General features: G+C 38.5%; 1 protein-coding gene across 1 annotated transcript; it reads left to right on the top strand.

Moving 5' to 3' along the window:
* The first annotated feature begins 17 nt into the window (after positions 1–17).
* Positions 18–22007, top strand: HPF1 (histone PARylation factor 1). Its single transcript, XM_014868344.3, has 8 exons — positions 18–196; positions 3550–3709; positions 5625–5814; positions 7184–7282; positions 11061–11211; positions 15372–15459; positions 19797–19969; positions 21754–22007. Exons 1-8 carry the CDS (start codon positions 149–151, stop codon positions 21883–21885), a joined length of 1041 nt encoding a protein of 346 aa, XP_014723830.1. The 5' UTR covers positions 18–148; the 3' UTR covers positions 21886–22007.
* Positions 22008–22989: the final 982 nt, after the last annotated feature.

Below are 22989 nucleotides of genomic sequence, written 5' to 3'. Positions count from 1 at the left end.
GGCGGGGCATGGGCGGAGCCTTTTCCCTAAATTAGCGGGCCCGCGGCTGCGCGGGGGCTCGGATTGGTGGCTCTTGACCTCGGAAGCAGTCGGCGGCGCTCGGAAGCGGCGGCGGGACGCGGGAGTCGGCAGGCTCTGAGACTGCAGGATGGTCGGAGGCGGCGGGAAGCGCCGGCCCGGCGGGGAGGGCCCGCAGGTACTGCGGCAGAGGCTGTGCGGGCTCGGCCGGCCGCCTTGGGTGATGGCCGGGGCAGCACAGTGCGTTTATCCAGGAGTCATTGAGCGCCTGCTGCGTGCCCGGGAACGGCGGTCGGCTCCAGGGAGCCTGCCCAGGGCCGCTGTCGCCCGCTCTGCTGGGGTTTGGACCAGAGCCCTAGCACCGTGGCATCTTCTGCCCTCCTCCCCTTGCAGTCCTGGGGAAGCAGATTAAGACAACCAACGGCTCATTGGGTCACTCAGCCAGATTGATTGGAAACCGACAACTCCTGTCCCCGCTGCCCCCCGTAGAGCCCCCAGCCTGGGGAGGCGGGGCACGAAGGAATGTACATTTTACTGTAACTTTTTTGTTGGCGTTATAGCGCTAATGTGTAGAAAGTGCTGTGGAACATTGAAGGAGGATTTAACAAGTCCCAGGGGAACGTTAAGGAAGTCTTTTAGGGCAACTCAGGTTTGAAATGGTTCCTGAAGGCAGAGAAGAGAATTAAGGGATGAGTGGAGAGAAGGTTTGGGCACAGCGGAGAGTTAGGCCTGGCTGGAGCCTGGAAGGTGGAAAAGTAAGAGGGACCTGATCAGAAAGGCACTCTTGAGGGAGGGGGCGTAAAGTATGTGCGTTTTCTCATGCTTTTATAGGATTTCAGAGGTTCTGTGACCACTGCAGTAGCAATAAAGAGAGTCGGGCAGGAAAGAAGTGTCGCTGTGATAGGTAGCGTTTTAGAAAAGTTACTTTGGCTTTAATATAAACTGGATGGGGTGAGACTGTTAAGAGGGCTTAACTGTTGGAGGGCCGTTAACTGGGCTTAACTGCCTGGGCCTTTGTGTTGGGTCGTGCTTTCTAGGAACACAGGGGCGAGGCATAAGTGCAGCCTCTGAAGGGGACAGCTGTCCTCCCTTTTAGTTACTGAGGATTTGGAGATGCTGAACTAGTGTGTGAGGTAAGGCAGAGCTGAGCGAATCCTTATCTCCCTTTGAAAGTGCAGCGAACCGCTTTGACAGTGATAGTATAAGAAAATATCAAAAATGCAGATGAGTCTAAAGAGACTACAGCTAACAATAATAGCCAGCATGTATATATTAGGTGCTAGGACTATTCTGTGTATTTTACAAATAATAACTTACTCCTCGTCACAACCCTATGACATAGATACTACATACGCCCTTTTTGTCGTTGGGGATACCAGGCACAGAGAGGTTAAGTAATTTGCTCAAGGTGACAGAGCTGGAAATCAGAAGAGTCAGGAGTCAGCCCAGGCAATCTAACCATTATGCAAAATTGCCTTTCAGCCAGGTAGATTAAGGCTTTTCTCTCTAACGTCTTAAGTTTGAGTCAGTGTTTGAAAGTCCGACCAATGACAGTTATAAGAACAGGAGGGAGGATGGGGCAGGACTTGATGTGTTCCTCCTGTTGCGTATTTGTAGTTGGAGAAGCAGCTTGAAGTGGTTGAAGCTGTGCTTGGGACCCAGCCTGCCTGGGTGTAAATCCCTTTTCTTCCACTTTCTAGTTAGGGACTTAGGGGAAGTTACTTCATTTCATTTGTAAAGTGTGAATGCTAGTGTCTAGCTTATGAGGTAGTTGTGAGGATGAAATGAATTAATCCATAGAAAATGCTTAGAACAGTGGCCTGGCAGGTAGTACATAGTAAGTATTACTTATTGTTCTTACTATTATCATTATTACTGTTATTGTTTGCTATTATTATCAACATCCATTTTTGGATCCATATTTCAACAGCCTTTTTGTTCAATTTAATTTTTTTATGACCTCGGATAGACACGTTATAATTCTTGACATAAAAAACTCAGTGGTCAATGCGTGGTCCTCTTTCCCTTATTTATTTAATAATGTAACAAACACCTGTGAACCCATTGCCCATCCCAACAACTGAAACACTGACAATAGCTCTCCATCCACCTGTGTTCCTCACTTGTCCTCTCTGCCGAACTTCTTCCTGTCACCCCAACTCAATGTAGCAACCAACCTGAATTTTATGTTTTCCCTTGCTGCCTATTTATAGTTTTATTATCTGTGAGTGTATGCTGAAACAATATTTATTTGTTGTTTTTGAACTTCATAAAAAGGCTATCATGCTGCATATAATCTTCAAGGACTTTTTTCTTCATTCAACATATTATTAAGCCTGATCCATATTGTTGTGTATAGCTATATTTCCTTCTCACTGAGAGTAATATTCCATTGTTTGCAAGTCCTGGAATTATCCATTCTCCTGTCAGTAGGCATTTTCATTTGTTCTGTTTTCTGCTCTTAGATACAGTGTTATCAAGAACATTCTTGTATGTGTTATGTGATTCATAAATAGATTTTATAGACTTTGAATGATACCTAAAGTGACATCAAAAACTTGAGCCTGTAGGGAAAATGGAAGAATATAAATACGAGACACATCTAGGTTAGAATTTTTCAACCTCAGCAATATGGACATTTTGGGCCAGAGAAGTGTTTGTTTGGCGGGCTTGTCCTGTGCGTTGTAGGATGTTTAAGAGCATCCCTGGCCTCTACCCTCGCTAAATACCAGTAGCACTGCCGCTACCAAATTTATGACAATCAAAAATGTTTCCAGACGTTATTAAACGTGTCCCTTGGGGGGCAAAACTGCTGCCAGTTGAGAAGCACTGATGAAGGTGGAAAGGAAGAAAAAGGAAGGAACTTAATCCAAAAAGAAAGGATCCTGGTTCCTAGAAAGAAAAGCAGATTGCTATTTACAAAACTAAAGACAAGTAACCTCCAAGTGAGCATTTTGTCTCTACAGGAGTTTATCCAATATCTAATACACATTATAGCACCCAGCATACTTAACATAATGAACCTATATTGCAGAGAGATATTAGAGGTGAGTTTCATAACACAGTCCTGGCATTAAAGGGCCTTCTCTGGAATAATTGTTTTAACTGGCAAATCCCCCTGTGTCCAATTATTTCTGACGATTTGCTTCTGGTGTGATCACTGAATGTTTCAACAAAACGCACGATGACATCCTGTATACCAAGAGAAGGCAAAAACTGGCTTGCTTTATTTCTCTTTTCCCACTCGTTACCTTTTCTGTTTGTTTTTTGTTTTCTGTGTTTTCGTTATCTTAGAGAAATATATTTAAAGACTTGCTGTGTTGGGTCCCTCTTGCACTGTGTATTATAAACTGTTCTTTCCCTTTTTTCTTTGCCCAAAAGAATCCCCATATTTTACTCAGAAATACCATTTATAGAGTGTTAAACATGTCTCTCATAGAGTTGGGTGAACCAAAAGGAGCAATATTGTTTTGCAAGGAAAGTTATTGAAATTACTTTTGGAGAAACAAAGTTTTGTGTGCCAATTTTCAGTGTGAAAAAACAGTTGATGTGAAGAAGAGTAAATCCTGTGAAGCTGATGTCTCCAGTGACCTTCGAAAAGAAGTAGAAAATCATTATAAGCTTTCTCTACCTGAAGATTTCTATCACTTCTGGAAGTTCTGCGAAGAACTGGATCCTGAAAAGCCAGCTGGTGAGTTGCTTCAGAATCATTCTCCTGCTTCTACCAGTGGAAGCTGGACCAAGGCTCTGAACAGTTCATAGAAAAGGAACTTTTCAAAGATGTTTCTAATAAGAGAAGTATAAAATAATGCTATGATATGTCATTTGATCTGTTTTACTGGCAGAGGTAAGTAATTTCACGATCTGCTTTGAGGATTTGAAGGAAAACAGGTGCTTTGGTATGTTGCGGGAGTGTTGGTATGACTTAGCAGTTCCCTTCTATGAGCTTGTCCTATGGATTAGGTGAACCAAAAATTATGTTCAATGATATTTATTAAAACAGAAAGTGGGAAATGGCTTAAAAGCCCATCAGTAACACATCTATTCAATGGATAGTCAGCGTTTTAAAAGAACGAGGCAGATTTTTAGGCAATGATTAAAGTTTCATGCGTGAAATGTTTTAAGTGAAAAAGAAATGTATAGAGAAGGCTACTATTAGTATTAAAAGAAAAAAAAATCAAGGATCCACCTACACATCCCTGTATACTATGTGTGTGCTTATACCATGTCTGAAAGGATACACAGAAAACTGATAATGGTTGTGACAGAGTTACTTTTCACTGTTACCCTTTTGTACTGTTTAAATGTTTTAACATAAGTTAGGGGGAGAGAAGCACTCCTATATACTATTGATGGAAATGTATATTGGTAGATAACTGAATTTTGGCAGTATATCAAAAGATTTAAACTGAGTAGCAACTTATCCAAAAATATTCATGGCTGTGTACAAACATGTTTTAGCAAAGATGTTCACTGAAGCATTGTTTAGAATAGTAAAAAAAGTTAGAAATGGTAATGTCTATTAATAGAATATATATCTGTAATGGAATATGATGCAGCTCTTAAAAATTATGTAAAACATTTAATAGCATAGGAAGTTATTCAGAAATTTTAAGTGAGGACAGGACAGAGAACAAAAAGATGACAACAGCATGGGCTCCCTTTAAGATATCTATGTATCTGTTCATAAAGGAGAAAAATGTTATTACTGTATACCAGACTATTAACCTTATCTTTGGCTAGTGAGATGGATAATTTTAGTTTTTTTGTTATTTTAAAAATTAGTGCATGTTATCCTAAACTCTAGCTAAGCTCACCTGCTTTCCCCCTTCAAATAAACTGTCTTCATGCTTTTATTTACATTGTTACCTTTTCCAAGAGTTTTCTTCCTCTCTCCATCTCCACCTCCTTACATATCCAGGTCTTGCCTGGAGTGCTTACCTACCTCTTAGGGAAGCAACGAGGACCCATCTGATGTTGTAAAAGTGTACACTTGAACAGACTTCATGATTGTGGTTTTATTTAATACTCCCTCTCTGTAATCTGTGAATGGAGAAAGAAGATGGAATCATCCAGGACTAGGGTTGGCCGAATAGATTGTCAAGGAAGCAAAGGAATCCAGAGTGATAGTAGCTGAGATAAAGGGAAGGGGGAGGAAATATTTTCATTAAAGACATTTTTTATTAAATTACCTTCCTTAATACATACTCGTTTGCTATCTATCTTATCTCTCCCTTAATCTGAGTGTGCTACAAATATTTGAGGCTAACAACAACGTAAGTAAGGAGACAAGGTTAAGTGTGGGCATCTCTAATATACCCTTAGAAATACAGAACAGTCTTGCTTTAGCCAAAATAAGAAACAGCAGGAATGTTTGATATGTGATCAGTGGTAAATTTAAGAAACTGTAAATGTAAGTGCCACATTTTCATTACTCTGACTTCTTTTCCCTTCAGTGTTTATAAAATCTTCACATGTAACTAAAGATTTTCTTTTACTTTAGAAACTCTTTGTTAAGACAGTGCTTAGAAATAGTTTACTAATGAAAGGCATTATTTCCTATCTGCCTCCAGAAAGTTATTGTCTAAATTTGTTTAATTTTTAAGATTCACTTTCCGCAAGCCTTGGTCTTCGATTAGTGGGTCCTTATGATCTCCTTGCCGGAAAACATAAAATGAAGAAAAAATCAGCAAGCCTGAATTTTAACCTTCACTGGAGGTTTTACTATGATCCACCTGAGTTCCAGACCATTATTATTGGAGATGATAAAACTCAATTCCACATGGGGTATTTCAGGTAAATGATCTTTTCTTCTCTAAAATACAGCTACTGTCCTTCTAATGAGTATAAACAGACGTTTGCTGGCCTCACCCAAGGTGAAGGGCGTATTTGTTGCTTATTGGTGGCTACATGGGCTATCTGTTCTTGCTCTTGACCTTCTAACCTACCCGAGGATGGGTGAACTCTGTAGGTTTAACCTCAGTGGTTTCTCCTTTGTGTTATATATAAACTTTTTCTTCCCTTTTGGGTTCAGAACTCTTTTAGCCCAAGAAGATAATTTAGAGCAGCTGCTGTGACTTAAATTAGTCATTGCTTCCAAGGGCCATAGAATTAAGAGTGCACTCTGGAGTCAGGCTGGTCCTGCTGTTCATTATCTGGGTGTTAATGTGCTGGTCGTTTAGGGACTGTGACTTTCTGTGACTCGGTTTCCTTTCATAAAAATGAGGATAATAATTGTACATGCCTAAGAGAAATATTAAGAGGATAAAATGGATACATGCAAGATTCTTAGAATGTTAATAGAAGTAGCCTGAGGGGGAAAGATACATTGTCTACTAGTACTGGGAGAGACGCTGTTGTTTAAAGTGGAGATAAGGGCCGGCCAAGTGGTTGAGTTCACGGGCTCCACTTTGGTGGCCCCAGGTTTCGCCTGTCTGGGTGCGGACATGGAAGTACTCATCAGGCCATGCTGAGGCGGCGTCCCACATAGCAGAGCCAGAAGGACCTACAACTAGAATATACAATTATGTACTGGGGGGCTTTAGGGAGAAGAAAAAAAGTTTAAATAAAAAAATTTACAAATACAAAATAAGTAAAATGGAGATTAACTGTAAGGTAATAGAGAAAGTACAGGAAATGTGCCAGGAGAAGCACTGTGCAGTAGAGTGCACACAGGGCTGGGAACTGAGTTACATGGGTTCTGCTTCTGGCTTTGCCATTAACTTACTGGGACTTTGGCTCAGTCACTTCATCTCTGTGTTAGTTTCCTCAATTGTAAAATAGAAGAATTTGGTCATATATATGAATTGGATCCTTTCACCCCCTAATGTTTTCTAATCTTGTCTGTCCTGTTTCTTTTTGTTTTTCCAAATTTTTCCCACAGATTATAAACTGGGGTAGAGATGATCCTGTATAACCTCTTTCCCTGCTTCTTTTGACAGGCCTATTCTCCCTGTCTTTGTATTTAGTTATAAAAATAACTAGGTCCTAAGAATCTGAATTTTAGATTCTGTTATGTAAATAAGATTTATCGTAGATATTCCTGAGAAACTTAGAGCTTAAATGGGGCAAATTTTTTCCAATTTCTTAAAAACATGCAGATAATTTATATTAGCAGGAAGTAGAATTTATCAGCAACTAAATTTTTAATCTTTTGCTTAAACAGGGATTCTCCTGATGAACTTCCTGTATATGTTGGTACAAATGAAGCAAAGAAAAATTGTATAATTGTTCAAAATGGAGATAATGTGTTTGCTGCAGTCAAGTAAGAAAATACTTTATTTCAATCCCTCTCCTATTTGTAAGATTTGTTTACAATTTTTGTACTATAAGAGGAATTGAGGTAACGCAAATTCTAAATTTCTAGAGATTATTTTTGTCTTTTGCGGATAATCTTATCCATACTTCTACCTTTCACCAAAAAAACGACCTCTTAGATAACTTCTATTTAATGAAAATATTACTTAATCTTGACCTCAGTTGTCCCATGGTAAAATCCAAAGACTTTTTAGACTTTTTTTTTAACTTTTTATTGGGATTATGATAGTTTACAACCTTGTGAAATTTCAGTTGTACATTATTGTTTGTCACTCGTTAGACATCTTATTTTGAACACCATCATGAAGAGTTCATTCTCAGAACCCACTGTGTATAGTTCAAACGGAAAGGTTTAATCCAGGAGAGCAGGTGCTCGTCAAATCCTTGGAACGGCTGATCGAGCAGACTGAGCCTCCAGGAATGCCTGTTGTGTGGCACAACTGGCTCCCCGATGGAGTTTGTGTCTCTGCCATCATCAAGAAGCTGGGAAATCGAGAACTGCTGCCACATGTCTGGCCCCAGGACCACATTGTCTTTGATATAACCTGTGCCTGTAAAAGGGATGCTCTGCCCTCTGCCTCTCAACTCCCATGAAGCCGAGGACCAGGTACTGAGATCTCAGCTGCAGCTGCTGCAGAATAATTGGATTCCTCTACAGCTGTGCTCACTGGTGGAAACAGCAGAAGCACAGCCTCCACCTGGGATCTCTTCCACCTTTCAGATTTCAAAGAATTGCATCTGCTTGGGAGATGCTAGGTCCCATGTGGAGTCTGAGCTGAAGAATAGTATGGGAAATGCAATACGCTCTCACGTGGAAGGGATTGCAATGCAGCTGAGTGAGCCAGTCCACACTGTACCAGCCACAGACTTAGTTTGAAGCCATTTGTCAGCAGCTATGCAGTTTACATTATAATAAAATGAAGAAAATCTTTATCATTTTAAATATAATAAGTACATCATGTTATGTGTGTATATTAGATTATTTATAAAAATGAAAAATTGGAAACAAAATATATCCAGCAATGGGGAAAATTAGATAAATGTAGAATGTCTGTACACTATAATACTAGGATGTTGATTTGTTGATTTGAAAAGGTATTTGATACATTATGTGAAGAGGTTAAATAATAGTGTGGAATGATTCCATTTTCATATTGTCTGTTGCACATAGAAATAGAGATTCTCAGAATTTTAAAATATTTATCTTCAGACAAAATTACAAATGATTTTTTTTTCTGCCTTTTCGTCTGAAAATAATTGTAGCAATAGTTTTGACATCACAGACCTCCTAAAAGGTCTCAAGGACCCTTAGGGGTCCACAGACATACTTTGATAACTGCTATTTAGTTAATGGTTCAAACCTGACTGCATATCAGAATAATAAAATGTCATTTTGCACCAATGGCACAAAGGTAATGGTGTGTTATAATGTTGGCACCTTGACAGGAAGCAAGGCAGTAGCACCAAATAGCAGTCATTGTATTATTCACAGCATAATGCAAGTGTCATTTAAGAATGTCAGTGATGAAGCAGTAAAAATGTTAGAGCTCTCCCATTGAGTACACATCTTTTTAACATTCTGTGAGACAAAATGGGAAGTACATAGAAAGCACTCTGCATACTCAAGTATTATGGTTTGTCTCGAGGACAAAGGTCTTGTGAGACTGAGTTGTGAGCTGAACTTTTTTCCACTTGAGTGACTGACAAACTCTGGTTATTCAGACATGGGTGTTTGACAGACATTTTCTCAAACGAACCAAAGAATACAGCTGACTGTAGTTGTTGCCAGGGATAAAATTCAAGATTTCAAAGGCAAAAGTTAGAATTGGGGAAACTTATAACCACCATTGTGAGCCTGACAGCTTCTCACTACCTGAAGACTTTTCTTTTTTTTTTTTTTTTAAAGATTTTATTTTTTTCCTTTTTCTCCCCAAAGCCCCCCGGTACATAGTTGTGTATTCTTCGTTGTGGGTTCTTCTAGTTGTGGCATGTGGGACGCTGCCTCAGCATGGTCTGATGAGCAGTGCCATGTCCACGCCCAGGATTTGAACTAACGAAACACTGGGCCGCCTGCAGCGGAGCGCGCGAACTTAACCACTCGGCCACGGGGCCAGCCCCCTACCTGAAGACTTTTCTAATGAGATTGTGGTGATACTAATGAATGTGGTTTCTTCATATTGTGATATAATGGAGTGAATTTGATAGGAAGAGTTTTAATATTTGGAAGATCTGCATAACTTAGTGAATCAATATTTTACAAATGACCATTGCAGTATTCATTCAGAGTTCAAGGTATCCCAGTGGATTTAATGCAACAGAGTACAAAATGTTCATGGTGGTAGTTTCAGTTTGCACATTGCGACTTTGAGCTTCATAAAGCAGGGTATTGGAGAGTAAGTTTGAAGCTGAGAGACAAAAGCTTAATAAACTGGTACAGAAGTAGTCATAATAATGTGATAAGTATGGGAAGACAACTAAGTGCCTTAAGTAGTGGTAGAAGTCTTCATAGAGAGAGGATATTTTATCTAGGTTTTGAAGAATGCATAAGAACTTACTAGAAACAATGGGAAGAAGAGTGTTCTAGGTAAGGGAACAGTATGTGCATGAAAGTATGAAAACAAGTGGCCCAGAGTACAAGGCCTATATGCCATGCCAGAGAGATTGCTTCACCTAGGCCTGACGTGATCGATTTGCTTTCTGTGGCTGATGTAAATGTATTCTCTTGATACCAACAGCCGGTTATGACTGAAAGTAACTTTTAGTGTAACCATGTGTGCTGTAATCAGAAGACAGGGATTTTGGTGGTCTTGGCTTCTGTGGCACTTTAATCTGCTTGTACTCATTCTGTGATCTTGGGTAAGATTATCCTCTGTGCCTCAGTTTCCTGATTTGTAACATGGGGATGAGAGGAGCACCCACCATGAAGGTCCTGAGCTCTTTACAGTGCCCAGCCATAGCAGACTGTCAAGTGTTAGTGGTGAGCAGAAGCCGGTTTCATCCTGGGAGGCTGGTAGTGGCTACAGAGGAAGAGGATTGACTTGTGTGTCCAGCTGAGTGCGTCTTGCAGCTCTTCATTTCACTCTTGACCACCTCTGCTGGTAAAAATCAACCTGCTTGTGATAAAACCTAAAACTATTTCTGTAACTAACTGGCATTAATGTATTGTACTATTCACATACCTTTAAAAATAATTTTGGATTGTGCTTTTGTATAAGCTTATAATAGTTTTGCTTTCCTTTTACATTTTCTAAATTTATCTCAACAGAGATTTAAAGGTAACATTTTAAAAAATCTTAAGTATTCTAAGTATCCTCTGGCTCTTTAAAAATTCAAAATCCTTTTTGGTGTCTACATACTGTTTTTTTCTGTTATGCCAGGCTTTTCCAAAGCAGTTTGCCATATCTTAACATCAAGTGATGTAACTTAAAACTAGGCTTAATCTCGGGTTTTTGAAGATCCCTTATGTCATTATTGTAGATACTTCGGGGATAATACAAATTTGAATCATGTTTGCTGTTCTTGTGACTGGCAGCTTTTTATTGATATTGCTTTTCTCTTATTTGAAGAAATCTATTAGGGATTTTGAGAGAACTGTTGGTAATTATTCTGCAGTCTTTTTCTTGAATGGAATTTGATGTCTTTAAATTAACTGCTTTAATTTCCCAAAGTCAGTGTACTTAGTACAATGGCCTGCATAATAATGAGGGCTTTGATTTCTTTTTCAGATTATTTTTGATGAAAAAACTTAAAGAAGTAACAGATAAAAAGAAAACTAGTCTCTTGAAAAACATAGATGAAAAACTCACAGCAGCAGCCAGAGAACTGGGGTACTCCCTGGAACAGAGAACGATGAAGATGAAACAGAGAGATAAGAAAGTATGATTTAAATCTGTTCGTCTCTGACAGTTTTGCTATTTGAACAGGGTTTTACTCCTCTCTTGATTCCTTTCCGCCTGCATCTAACCCTTCTCTTCTTTCCTCCTGCCCCATCCTAAGGAGAGCTGGATACCGCCCCTCAGGGCCTCCCTCCAGTGCTGCCTGGCACCGGGACTGCCAGAGGACAGCGCTGGAGCCGGGCCTCGGTGGCTTCTGTGGTGCTTAGAAGGGATGAGTCATGGGACACGATACTGCTGCGTGGTTGTATGACTCATGCCAGTATTGCCCATGTTTTTAATCTTGTTTACCAGTTACTCAGTTCATAGAATTGAGTGAAAGCAGCTTTGTACATAATGTTTACTTAAATTTCTTTTTTTAATGGCTAAGGTCTGTTGATTTAGTGCAAGGTATTTTTTTGGAGGGGGGGAGGAGTGTTTTTGAAAAGGTATGCCTTAGAGTGCTTTAGTTAAGGGCCTCAAAGGTGGTTCTCTTTTGAGAGAGAATATGTATTAAGATTTGTTAGTTTTCTCCAGTAAATGTGTGTATAAGCATCATCCGTGCTTTTTCCTTATTGAGCACGTCAACATTACTTTTTGCATGTCTCCTAACGCCTGCACTGAATGGAGTATTTTGTAAACAGCAAATACTTCTGGGTTTGGAATCCTTTTGGTTTTTCACTTAAAAATTCCAGAGTAAGTTACAACACAAGCTAGAGGAATTCTGCTTTGTGGTAAATAAGAATTCTGTTGGAGGTTGTTCTTACAATCTCTGGGGAGGAAGGACATTTATCACTGTGGAATTGAGGGCACCAGGTCTCCTCCAGCCTCTCACCGTTGTCTGTTGTGGCTGGTTCATCTGAATGTTCTAGGCTAAATGACGTACTAGTTATTCCTGAGTAAACTAATGCTGGTAACTAAGTACTTCAGTGTACTTAGTTATTGAAAATGCTACTTAAGTGCCTTCTCTATCTTGACTCAGCTGCAGGGGTGATGTCCTGGTAAGTTACAGTCACTAAATTGCAATCTTAGCAATTGTTTTCCTTTAGTCCTAAAGACCAGAAATAATTTCTAAAAATGTCCATTTGCGTGAGACTCATTGCAATAGGGCATTTTAAATTACTTCAAGATTTTATTTTGCCGTTTTACCTTTCTAGTTTTCATGGGGAGCCTCTTCCACCTTATGAATAGAAGGAAAAGGGTAGCATTTCTCGCCTCATTATGAATTCCTAATTTGTCTTGACTAAAGATTGAGCTTCTCTAGACAGAATAGCTGGTGGCAAATTCTTTATCAGAACCTTGTTTTATTTTTCAACCATCAACTAGAATCTTTTTCAGATGAGATGTCCTTAATTCTTCCCCATAATTATAAATAAGATATGATTGGGATTTAAATTTCATAGGTATATTTGTCCTGGCCCTGCCCCCATGAGGTTTTAGTATTTGTTCTTTTTACAAAAATAGCTGGTAAAAAACATAAATACAAAGAAAAAGAACTTAGAAGACAATCATGATTTTATCCTCCCAAAGACAATGTGTTGATGATTACGCTTTCAGATCCTTTTCTATTCTATGTGTAAGTTTGTTCTTGTATTGTTATTGTGAGATCTTCATTTAATTCCTATTTTCTAGTCCTGAAAAAATCAATTCCACTAGTATATGTGAGTTAGTGACTTTGTCCTTACGGATGAGAGTCATATATTCATTCTAGCATAAAAGAGCACCGGATAATACACTAGGAATCATTGTACCTTATGCTAACGACACCTTGTAGTGCTTTGGAGTGTGAAGTCCTTATAAGTTACTTCCCTGGACTTCTACAGCAAAGTAGGAACTAGCCTGTTTTATAAATTAGTAAATTGTGGTTTATAGAGGCTTTGTTCCTTGTCCAAAATCATAAGTGACAAATATGAGACCTAAATTCACATCTTTCATATTTAGCATTCATTCCAGTCCATCTTACTAATTGGCTGTATGCCACCTTACCTTTTCTTATACCTAGATTTCATCTTTAAAAATGAACACTGATTTAATGTTGCTGTAAATGAGGGTACATCATTCCATCCACCTCTGATTCTGAGGCCTCAGACTATCACACACCCTTGTACAGGGTTTTCCTAAGTTTGTAATGCTATTCTTCTTAATAAAAATAGGATTCCGATGCTTTGCTGGTAATTGATACCTCTTTATGCACAACTAGTACAGTTCCTCATCTGTGAAAAATGTGAAAATACATACTATGGTTTTTGTTGTGTGTCAGCCTGAGTGGGGAAGAAGTCAGTCACTGTGTCACTGTTTTCTTTTTCTTTCATTATCAGTACTATTTTATGACCTTTTTATATTTACGAATACATTATGATTATCACTTCATATTGCTAACTTGAAGATCTACCTCATAATTTTGAGTGGCTGCAGAGCACTATGCTTATCTTTAAAGTTTAGTTTGCTTAAAACTTCTCACAAATAGAGATACCCCTGCCATAAATAACCTTTTATACCGTTGTTTGCATGCTTGTCTGATTATTTCCTTAGAAGAGATTCTTAGACATAGTATTGCCAGACCCACAGTGGCTGTGTGTGTGTTTTGTTTTTCTTTGCTTGTTTTTAGTTTTGTGGTGCTTTTATTTTCATCGTTTGCAAAACTGCCTTCTCTGAGTTCCGCTAGTTTACATTCCCACCGGCAGTGCTGGGTGCCTGTTTTCCCCAAATCCTCGCCAGTCCTAGGTATTGTCAGTCTTTTTAGTCTTTTCCATTCTGATAAGTAAAAAATAATATGTCATTGTTTTAATTAGCATTTCTTTGATTATAAAGGACATTAAATATTTTTCGTTTATCTGCTAGCCGCTTGTATTTCTTTTGTGGACTTTGCCCATTTTTCTATCAGGGTTAGAATTAGTCTTTTCTTACTTCTGTTTAATTTGGGTGTTAGTCTTTGCCCTTACTTGTAAGACTCTTTTATAGTTTATATACATTAATCTTTTTTATGAATTTTATCGTTATATGTGTATATTGCAGATGTTTTTCATCAATATATCTTATTTGTCTTTGATTTTTACTTGATAGATTTTTTTGTATCTTTATGTAGTCAATCTATAATTCTTTTCCTTCTGCAACCCAAAATTATAAAAAATATTTGCTTTTACTTCTAGTAGTTTTATGGTTTTATTTTTACATTTAATACTGAAATCCAACTACAAATTGTCTTGGTATAAAGGGTAAGATATAACATACGTGACTTCAATTGTTTTTTCCCAAATGGTGAGCAGTTGTCTGAGAACTTCTTTTGAATAGTCTCTCCCTTTTGTTGCTTAATAAAAGATAGTGAAAGAAGCAAGAGAGTGGGAGAAGGGGGGAGATTAGAGTGAAAAGAGTTTTAAGATACAAAGAATCAGGTGAGAGGACTTTAAGAGTTTATTTTTGGAGTTGTGTTCTTCTCTGTTGGGAATTTTCACTGACTGCAAAAAGAAGTGAAATTTTGAAGTGAATGTTTTGTTAAGGAAAGACTGAAGAATGATGCCACTAGTGTGAATAAGATTGTAGAGTGGAGGGATTATGTTAGAGGTGGTGGCTGGGCCTGTTTTTGTCTTTGAAGATTACCACTTAATAAGAAGCTCACTGGTTATGTTATTTGCCTGCATAATGGGCACCACAAAACTAGAAACTGCCCTATTTTGGGGAAGTTTGCAAACAAGCCTGAATTTTCCAGGTAAACATAGGGGACCTGAATTTGGAAGGCTGGATGAGAGGAATTCTGTCCTCCCACATCTTCCTGCTACAAACTATTCCTTCTTCTTTTAGGCCCAGTTCCTTATGCTTTCTACCTATAAGATACTGTGACCTTAGAGGAAACTGATATTCTGGCTTGCCTCCTGTAATAGGATGCATGGTGTTCTTCCCTAACCAAACAGGATGCAGACTTCTAAATGACTGACACAATTAATAAAAGCCAGTTATTCCACTGTTTTATAATTAGTGCTTCACTTTTAGCTAATTTTAAAGAAAGAATATTAAACTTTTGCTCTGGAGTCCAAATTTACTGAAATAAAGTAATCATTGAATATTATATTTTGATAGAAGTGTTGAGGGTTTGTGTGTGTGCTTTGTTTTTTGTTGTTTTTGTCTGTTTACCATGATTAAATTTTGTTTATTTTTTCTTTTCTTTAGGTCGTGACAAAGACCTTTCATGGTGCAGGCTTGGTTGTCCCAGTAGATAAAAATGATGTTGGGTACAGAGAGCTCCCTGAAACAGATGGTAATGTGTTTCTTTTGTAAACACGTACATATGTGTATATATATATTAATATATGTGAAGGAAGGTTTCCTTATATTGAGAAATAGGTAAGTATGGGTACCTTTTGTGGGACAGTCACTAGACCTTAGTGATAAAGAGCAATCCTAGGTAATAGGGTCAATCAGGCCTGAATGAAACTGGGTTTGTAGTTGTGTAACCTTAAGCAAATTATTTAACCTCACTAAACCTTGTCTTTTTCATCTGTAAAATGGTTAATAATAGTGAATACCATTCATAGGGGTGTTTGGGGTATTAAAGAGTATGTAATGTGCTTACCTGGTGGTCTAGTTAAGATTCAGCACTCTTACCACCAAGGTCCGGGTTCCTTTCCTGGTCTGGGAACCAGACCATCCATCTGTCAGTTCTCATACTGTGGTGGCTGCATGCTGCTGTGATGCTGAAAGCTATGCCACTGGTATTTCAAGTACCCAGCAGGGTCACCCATTGTGGACAGGTTTCAGCGGAGCTTCCAGACTAACACAGACTAGGACGAAAGACCTGGCTTCCCACTTCCAAAAAAATTGGTCATGAAAACCCTATGAACAGCAGTGGAGCAGGGTCTGATACTGTGCTGGAAGGCGAGAGGATGGCATAAAAAGACCGGGCAGGGTTCTGCTCTGCTGTACACAGGATTGCTCAGAGTCGGAATTGACTCTGTGGCACTAAAAACAACAAACATGCTTAGCACAGTGCTTGCCTAATAGCGCTTAAAATATGCTAGTTATTTTTAAGAGTTTAAAGAATTTTAACCTATTGCCTTACCTAGGTTACTTTTTCTCAACTATTGAGAACTTTTGATGTTACAGTCAACTTATAAAATAGTAATTTTTGAAATAGTATGCATTTTTGCAGTCCTTTGTGAAAAAGTTTTCAATAGTATGTAAGACTAAGCTTTCAGAAGCCCAAGATTCTGATCTTCATCTATAAGTGTAAAAACTCTTTGAAAATGGACTATTCATACACAAAATCTAATTATTGCTATGTTCGCAAAAAGAGAATCAAATCACTTCTGAACTTGCTCCTCCCCTCCATCCCCTTCTCACTTTGAACATCCCTGTTGGCATTCCCTTATTTATAAAACTTAGACGGAAATCAAAATTAGCACTTCCTCAAGGAAGAACCAAGTATTCCTGCCCAACACATACAATGTTGGCCATCCGTTTTTCAGAACAGAACTAACCAGCCTTGGTTGTTAGTCTCTGGGGTTGGGACCTGAAAGTCTGCATTCTTAACCAGTTCTCTAAAGCAGCTGTTCTCAAACTTTATTGTGCAGAGTCTCCAGCCAATAGACTGAGATGTCTTAAATCACCACTATTCACATGTAACTCTTTTTGCTGCACCCCTACCACTTTAGAGGAATTCCAAGAGGAAAATGCATATGGCTGAGCTGTACCCTATGGTAGCTGCTAACCATATGTGGCTATGGAGCACTTCAAATGTGGCTAGTGCAGTTGAAGAGCTGAATTTGTAATTTTGCTTCATTTTAGTTCATTTAAATTTAAAAACTGGAACACTGGTAAATTTTATATTGATTATATGTTGAAATGATAAGATTTGGGGTATATCAAGTTAAATATCTTAAAATTTCATGTTTTTTAATATGGATACTAGAAAAAGTTTAATTACCCATGTGGCCTGCATTCTATTTGTTGGACAGGCTAATCTGTCCCATAATCTCCTCCCTGAAGCCAGAGGTAATCTGATGGGGAAGGAATGAAGCTCTGGCTACTTGCCATTCAGTCTTCTGCTTCTGGGCTAATCTTCTCTTCTGCATCTCTGTGCACTAATCCATTGGAAGCTTTAAAAAGCAGAATTACTGTCTTGTTTGGGAAAGGTTGAAAAAATTTGTTATAGAGATGGCAGTCTCTGAAACTTCAGGGGTGGCGGGTATTAAATTGTAGTGCCCTGGAGTAGACCCCTTACACTCCCCTGGTTGTGGTTCTGGGTTTTTTTTTTGTCCAAGATCATTTTTATTTACCTCTGCTTTTTTCTAACGTGCTAGACATTCGATCCTTCTTTGGTTTAGTTATTTTTGAATGAGAAGTAGTAGCAAGACATAAAGTTAAGAACCGAATGTCATCTTGCTCTTGCGTTGTGTTGTTTGCCAGGGGGTGTAATTGATTGGCAGTTTGTCAGTGTACAACAGTGTTCAGCAAATCACAATTAAGTTTGTTCCTAACCAGTTTCCCCTTTGAAGCTTCTTACACATAACATTTTAACCTGGCAAATAAGATACCATTCACTGAGCAATTCATAAATGTCACGATTGACTATATCAAGTGATATATACAATATTATTTAATACTCACCCAACTCTTTAAAGTAGGTCTTATTCCCATTTTCAGGAGGGAGCTGGATCTCAAACTTGGGTCTTTCTGAATATAGAGTGCTTACCCCTACCTAAGGAATAACTGCTTAGCTAGTTGCCTAACTTACTTTGACACAAACACCATGGCTTAGCTTAAGTATTCCAGTTGGTGGTAATAGCAGGGATAAAATAAGAATTAAGTACTGAAGCTCCTTAATCATTGAGTGTTTTGAGTAGTAACATTTAAGGCTTCATTTTTGAGTAGTTAATTTAAGGCTGCATTTAGATATTCTTTAAGTTTGGGCTTCTGTTAAGTGGATTTTTGTAGGATGTTTTATTGGTGGAAGAACATATTTTCTCTCACACTGGTGGTGAGCTGAATATTTTCATCTCTGTTCTTTAATATTTTTCTAGATTAGTAATTCTTGTAAATTGTTTATTCTTTTCTAGTCTGTATATGACTTGCCAGGGGTGAAAATAGAAAATGATTCCATAAAGTGATAAACTTTAGATTATTTGCTAACAGAAGACAGAGGTCTTCATTTTCATGCCAAATCTAATTGATTTGTAGTGGCTGCCTGGAGCACTGTGGTGAGAGAGATTCTAAGGGTCTCCATCAATTAGTTCTGTCTTCTGTAGATAGAAGGAGGAAACCCTTATTTTCCATCCTTAAGGAGGTTTTTGAAGGAAGCCTGATCTATTTCCTGGAAATGATTGCCATTGATTTTTTTTCTGAAGAAGAAAAAAAAGGGAGTTTATTAAGCTTATGTAGAATTACTTAACTTTTAAAAGATTTCAGACCAATAATTGTCACTACTATTTTATAGTCAGGAACATAGGTGATAAACATAGTTTGTCCAATGTGATAATGATCTACCGAAGGTGGGAAAGGGAACAAAACACACTTTGTGACCTCACGTACATCATGCATTCTGTTTGGTCATTACGACTGAAGCAACCAAATGATATTCATATTCTGAGGTTACAAGCCCTAGTATATCTTTTCCACCGTTGATAATCTTATACTTTGTATTTGTAGTTAATAGCAATAGAATATTGTGCCTCTTACCTATAACTTCACATGATGTATCATTCTTAGATGGGATTGTTCACCAACCCTCCTCTCCCCCAGTAGAGCAGCCTCATTGTTTAGAAATGTGTTTTGTTGGTTTGTTTAATATCCATTCTTTTCATTATTGGATTATCCTCAAGGAAGTAGTTTGTCAAAAAGGACATCTAATTAGATATTGTTCAGTACCTTCATTCCCACATGCAGCCTGCGATCTGAGACACATTGGCATCCAGAAAGTAGTGAAGAATAATGATGAAAGCCAAAATAGAAATGTTAAGTCACTGGTTTTTTTATTTAGATAAATGTTAGAAATTTTCTCTGTGTTCTTCAAATTACACTTTTGCCATGGCCACCTTCCCCCGCTTTGGTACAGGTTTAATTCTGCAGTGATTTCTTGTCTCTTATATTGTCTTTTTCTGTATTTTTTTTTAAACAAAGTAGGGCAAAAAAGAATAAACTTTGTTTTTTTAAAAAATCCAGCTCCTAACATAGACTAGCCCACAGGTGGGCTCCATAAGGTCTCTGTCGCCATATTCTTTTGTGTTTTTTGCAACTATTTAAAAATGGAAAAACATTCTTAGTTTGCAGGCAGTTAAAACGGGGTGGGCCGGGTGTGGCCATAGTTTGCAGATCCTGGGACTAGCCAACTGAATACCTTTGAAAGCTGATATAAAATCCTGATTACAGTTAGATCCATTATGAAACAGTCACACTTTGCTAAGACAAGAAATCTTTTTTGTTAAGCTATATTTATTCTTGTCTTAAGTAGAAAACTGTAAAATTGCCGTTCCAAATTATAGTGCCATCTAAGGTGGCATCAGTTGTAGTAGTACCAAAAGTCATAAGAGGAAAAACCCACCTCAGGCATTTTACCTTTGAAGATGGTTATAGTCTTTTTCTATCATTGATTTCTTTCAGCCAACCTCAAGAGAATTTGCAAGACAATTGTTGAGGCAGCAAGTGATGAGGAGAGGCTGAAAGCTTTTGCTCCCATTCAGGAAATGATGACTTTCGTGCAGTTTGCTAATGATGAATGTGATTATGGCATGGGGCTTGAGTTGGGAATGGACCTCTTTTGTTATGGTTCACACGTGAGTAAAAACATCTCCACCTTAGAACCACCATCAAACCTCTCTCTCCTCTCCCCGCTCCTTCACACACACCACCCCCCACACCCCCTCATGCATGCACATTCATCCCTGAGTACTAGCGTGGGTAGGATGTGGATTCAGCTTGCATTTCCAAATGAACTTTTTGACGTGATTAAGCAGATGTTCTAAAAAATACTCATTTGAAATTCATCTGGTGTTCTGGCAAAGGTGGATAACCGAGATTATTTGCCTTCAGGTTGACATTAAAGTGAACTTAGGATGCACGTTCCAGGGATTTGCCCCCTAGTTGGGTATGTTGAGGGTATGCTAACACACCTTGCCTAAGGGCTCCATTTCATTTTCTGTTGTGCTTACTCAACTGTGGTTGCCTCATAAGTCAAAGAAGCAATAAGGTGTAGTGGCTCTACCATGTTTCTGGGACTAAACTGTTAACTCATATCTTCCCCACTTAATAGTTGTGTCAGATGGGCAGTTTTTCCAGCACCTTTGTTTCTGTCACTTTACCTATAAAATGTGTCTGTACATGCTCACACAGACCATTTAATTCTCATTTAATCTACGATGCCACCTACGAAGCACAGACAGGTAAACCATCTTGCTCTCTTCACACAGACAGCCTGGTTTCAGAGGCAGTGTCTAAATCAATAATTCCCAGACTGTAAAGTGTATAGGAATCACCCGAGATATTAAAATGCAAACTGTTTCAGTGGATCTGGGGTAAGGCCTGGGGTGAGACTGCATTTCCGACATGCTTCCGGGTGATGGTAATGCCACTGCTCGGCAGACCATACTTGGAGGAGCAAGACTAAAGACTAGCAGCAGCTCTCTGACTTTAGCAGGCATCAGAATCATCTGGAGGGCTTCTTCAAACACAGATTGGTGCACCCCTCACACACCAAGTTTGATTGAGTTCTTGGATGGGCCCTGAGAATTTGTATTTCTGACAAGTGACCAAGTCAGGCTGATGCCCCTGCTCAGGGGAACCCATTTTGAGCCATATAGGCTCCCTCCTATATGGTTGTTATCAGTAAAAATGTCAAAATGTTTAACAACCAGAGTGACCATCATTGATCAACTAGAGTAGTGCTTGGCCTGTCAGAAAAGGTGAACCCTGCTTAATAGGAAGCATGATTGTTGTGAGAATTAAATAACATATAAGAATTTATGAAAAGGTTGAGCACAATCCTTAGCACATAGTAAATGCTAATAAATGTTTATCAACAAAAGCGTTGCCCGGTGGTCTTCTAGTGTATATGTAATAGTGGTCTAAGTCACTTGATAAGCTTAAGGCAGTGACTTAAGAGATGGAGTGGTTACATGGTGGGTGGGGGAGAAAAGGAATTTGAAGATAAAAGGGAGTAGGTGTGATGTGAAAACTCACATTGAGCATTCCTGTCCTTACAGTATCAACTAAGGAAAATAACGATTAAAATCTTAACTGGTGGGGATACACTGAAGAGAAGGAAAAAGCATTTGATCGTATAGTTTGGGGCAGAAAAAGGTTGATAAACCATTGTCTAAGGGAATAGGGAAGCTTAAGATTTTAACTTGGTTTTATGAAATGCCTTTAGTCATTTAGAGCTAAATGACTCTTGGACAGAATGCCAGGTGCCCGTCTCAGAATTCTCTGTTCCTAATCAATTGAGAGTAGCTGAAATGATTTAGGGAGTATGCTTTGTTACAAGTGCTTTTTCAGTATGTTTTCTGCTACTTATTAGGGCATCTGCTGTATTCTCTGCTTAATGTTACATTTTATTTTTCAGTATTTTCATAAAGTTGCTGGCCAGCTTTTACCTCTTGCATATAATCTGTTGAAGAGGAATCTCTTTGCAGAAATTATTGAAGATCATCTGGCAAACAGAAGTAAAGAGAACATAGACCAACTTGCAGTATGAGTGAGAGTTGTCTTTCTTTGGTGTTCAGTATTTTAAAGCATTAATATTAAACATGATTTTTTGTTAAGGAATACATGAAATAAATTGATGGAAACATTTACTAATAACTTTTATAAAGCTCTTCTTGCCTGGTCTTCTTTCATGTGCAAACAAATAGCAATCAAATCATCTAAATGGTGACGCCCAGTCACATTCGAAAGACAACCAGTCACCCTCTAACATGTCACAGGAAGTCACAGCCTATGGCTGCGGATAACTAGACTGTCCTCTCCTTCCCGGGAGTCCTGTTTCAATAGTTAACATATGGGCAATAGGAATTTATTCAAAATTTGAGTTAGTAATAGCTGTAGCTTTAAGGATTGGGTTATAGGGGGTGGGGAGGACACAGGGGACATAAATGGGAAACTCAAGACACCCTAGCCAGCACTCTCCCAGACCTATGGAAATGGCATTGCAAGTGTCTTCAGGTGACTGATATGTATCTTCCTCACCAGTAGTCCAGTTATTCCATTAGGTATATTCTTTAAAACAATTCTCCTTTGACTCAGTCTTTATTTACTAATCAATATAGCATAGTATATTGATATAGTAATCAATATACCATTAATTTAGATTTTAGAGTTTTCCATTGCAAATTATTTCATTGGATTTCCAGTACAAATCTCTGGATAGCTGTGTTTTACCAGATTCAGATTGTCCTTAAGCCTGGCAAAATGTCCTTCACCTTAAAAAATAGCAAACCATGAAATACGAAATAGCAAACTTTGCAGATTGGACTAAAGAGCCTATAAGCTTTTTACCCTTAATATGAAGTTGAAAGTAGAGACTTCAACTAATCTAGTTTAACCCCTGACCTTTTGTAGAAGATTGACTTGACCTCCTCAAAGAGTGTCTGTTGGATAGTCAGTCTCCAAAGTTACTGTCAGCTGTCTCCTTAGAACAGACTTGAGATATTCTTTTTGATATAAGGTATGAGTAGACTATTAAAAGGGAACACTTCCAGTTGGGATTTTTATTATGAGTAGCATGTCTCATCTCCCCAGTTAGGCTATAAGGTTTCTAAGGACATACATTTTGTGAGTATATGTCCCCTATAGTAACACA

Source organism: Equus asinus, chromosome 3, assembly GCF_041296235.1.
Source record: "Equus asinus isolate D_3611 breed Donkey chromosome 3, EquAss-T2T_v2, whole genome shotgun sequence".
Taxonomy (NCBI): domain Eukaryota; kingdom Metazoa; phylum Chordata; class Mammalia; order Perissodactyla; family Equidae; genus Equus; species Equus asinus.
This window is presented reverse-complemented; position numbering and strand designations above follow the sequence as displayed.

Bases quoted from the DNA above. Each gene is read 5' to 3' on its own strand.
- HPF1 (XM_014868344.3), top strand. From the start codon at position 149: ATGGTCGGAGGCGGCGGGAAGCGCCGGCCCGGCGGGGAGGGCCCGCAG. The intron at 3,710-5,624 runs GTGAGTTGCTTC...TTAATTTTTAAG, and splicing joins GGATCCTGAAAAGCCAGCTG to ATTCACTTTCCGCAAGCCTT. The intron at 7,283-11,060 runs GTAAGAAAATAC...TTTCTTTTTCAG, and splicing joins AATGTGTTTGCTGCAGTCAA to ATTATTTTTGATGAAAAAAC.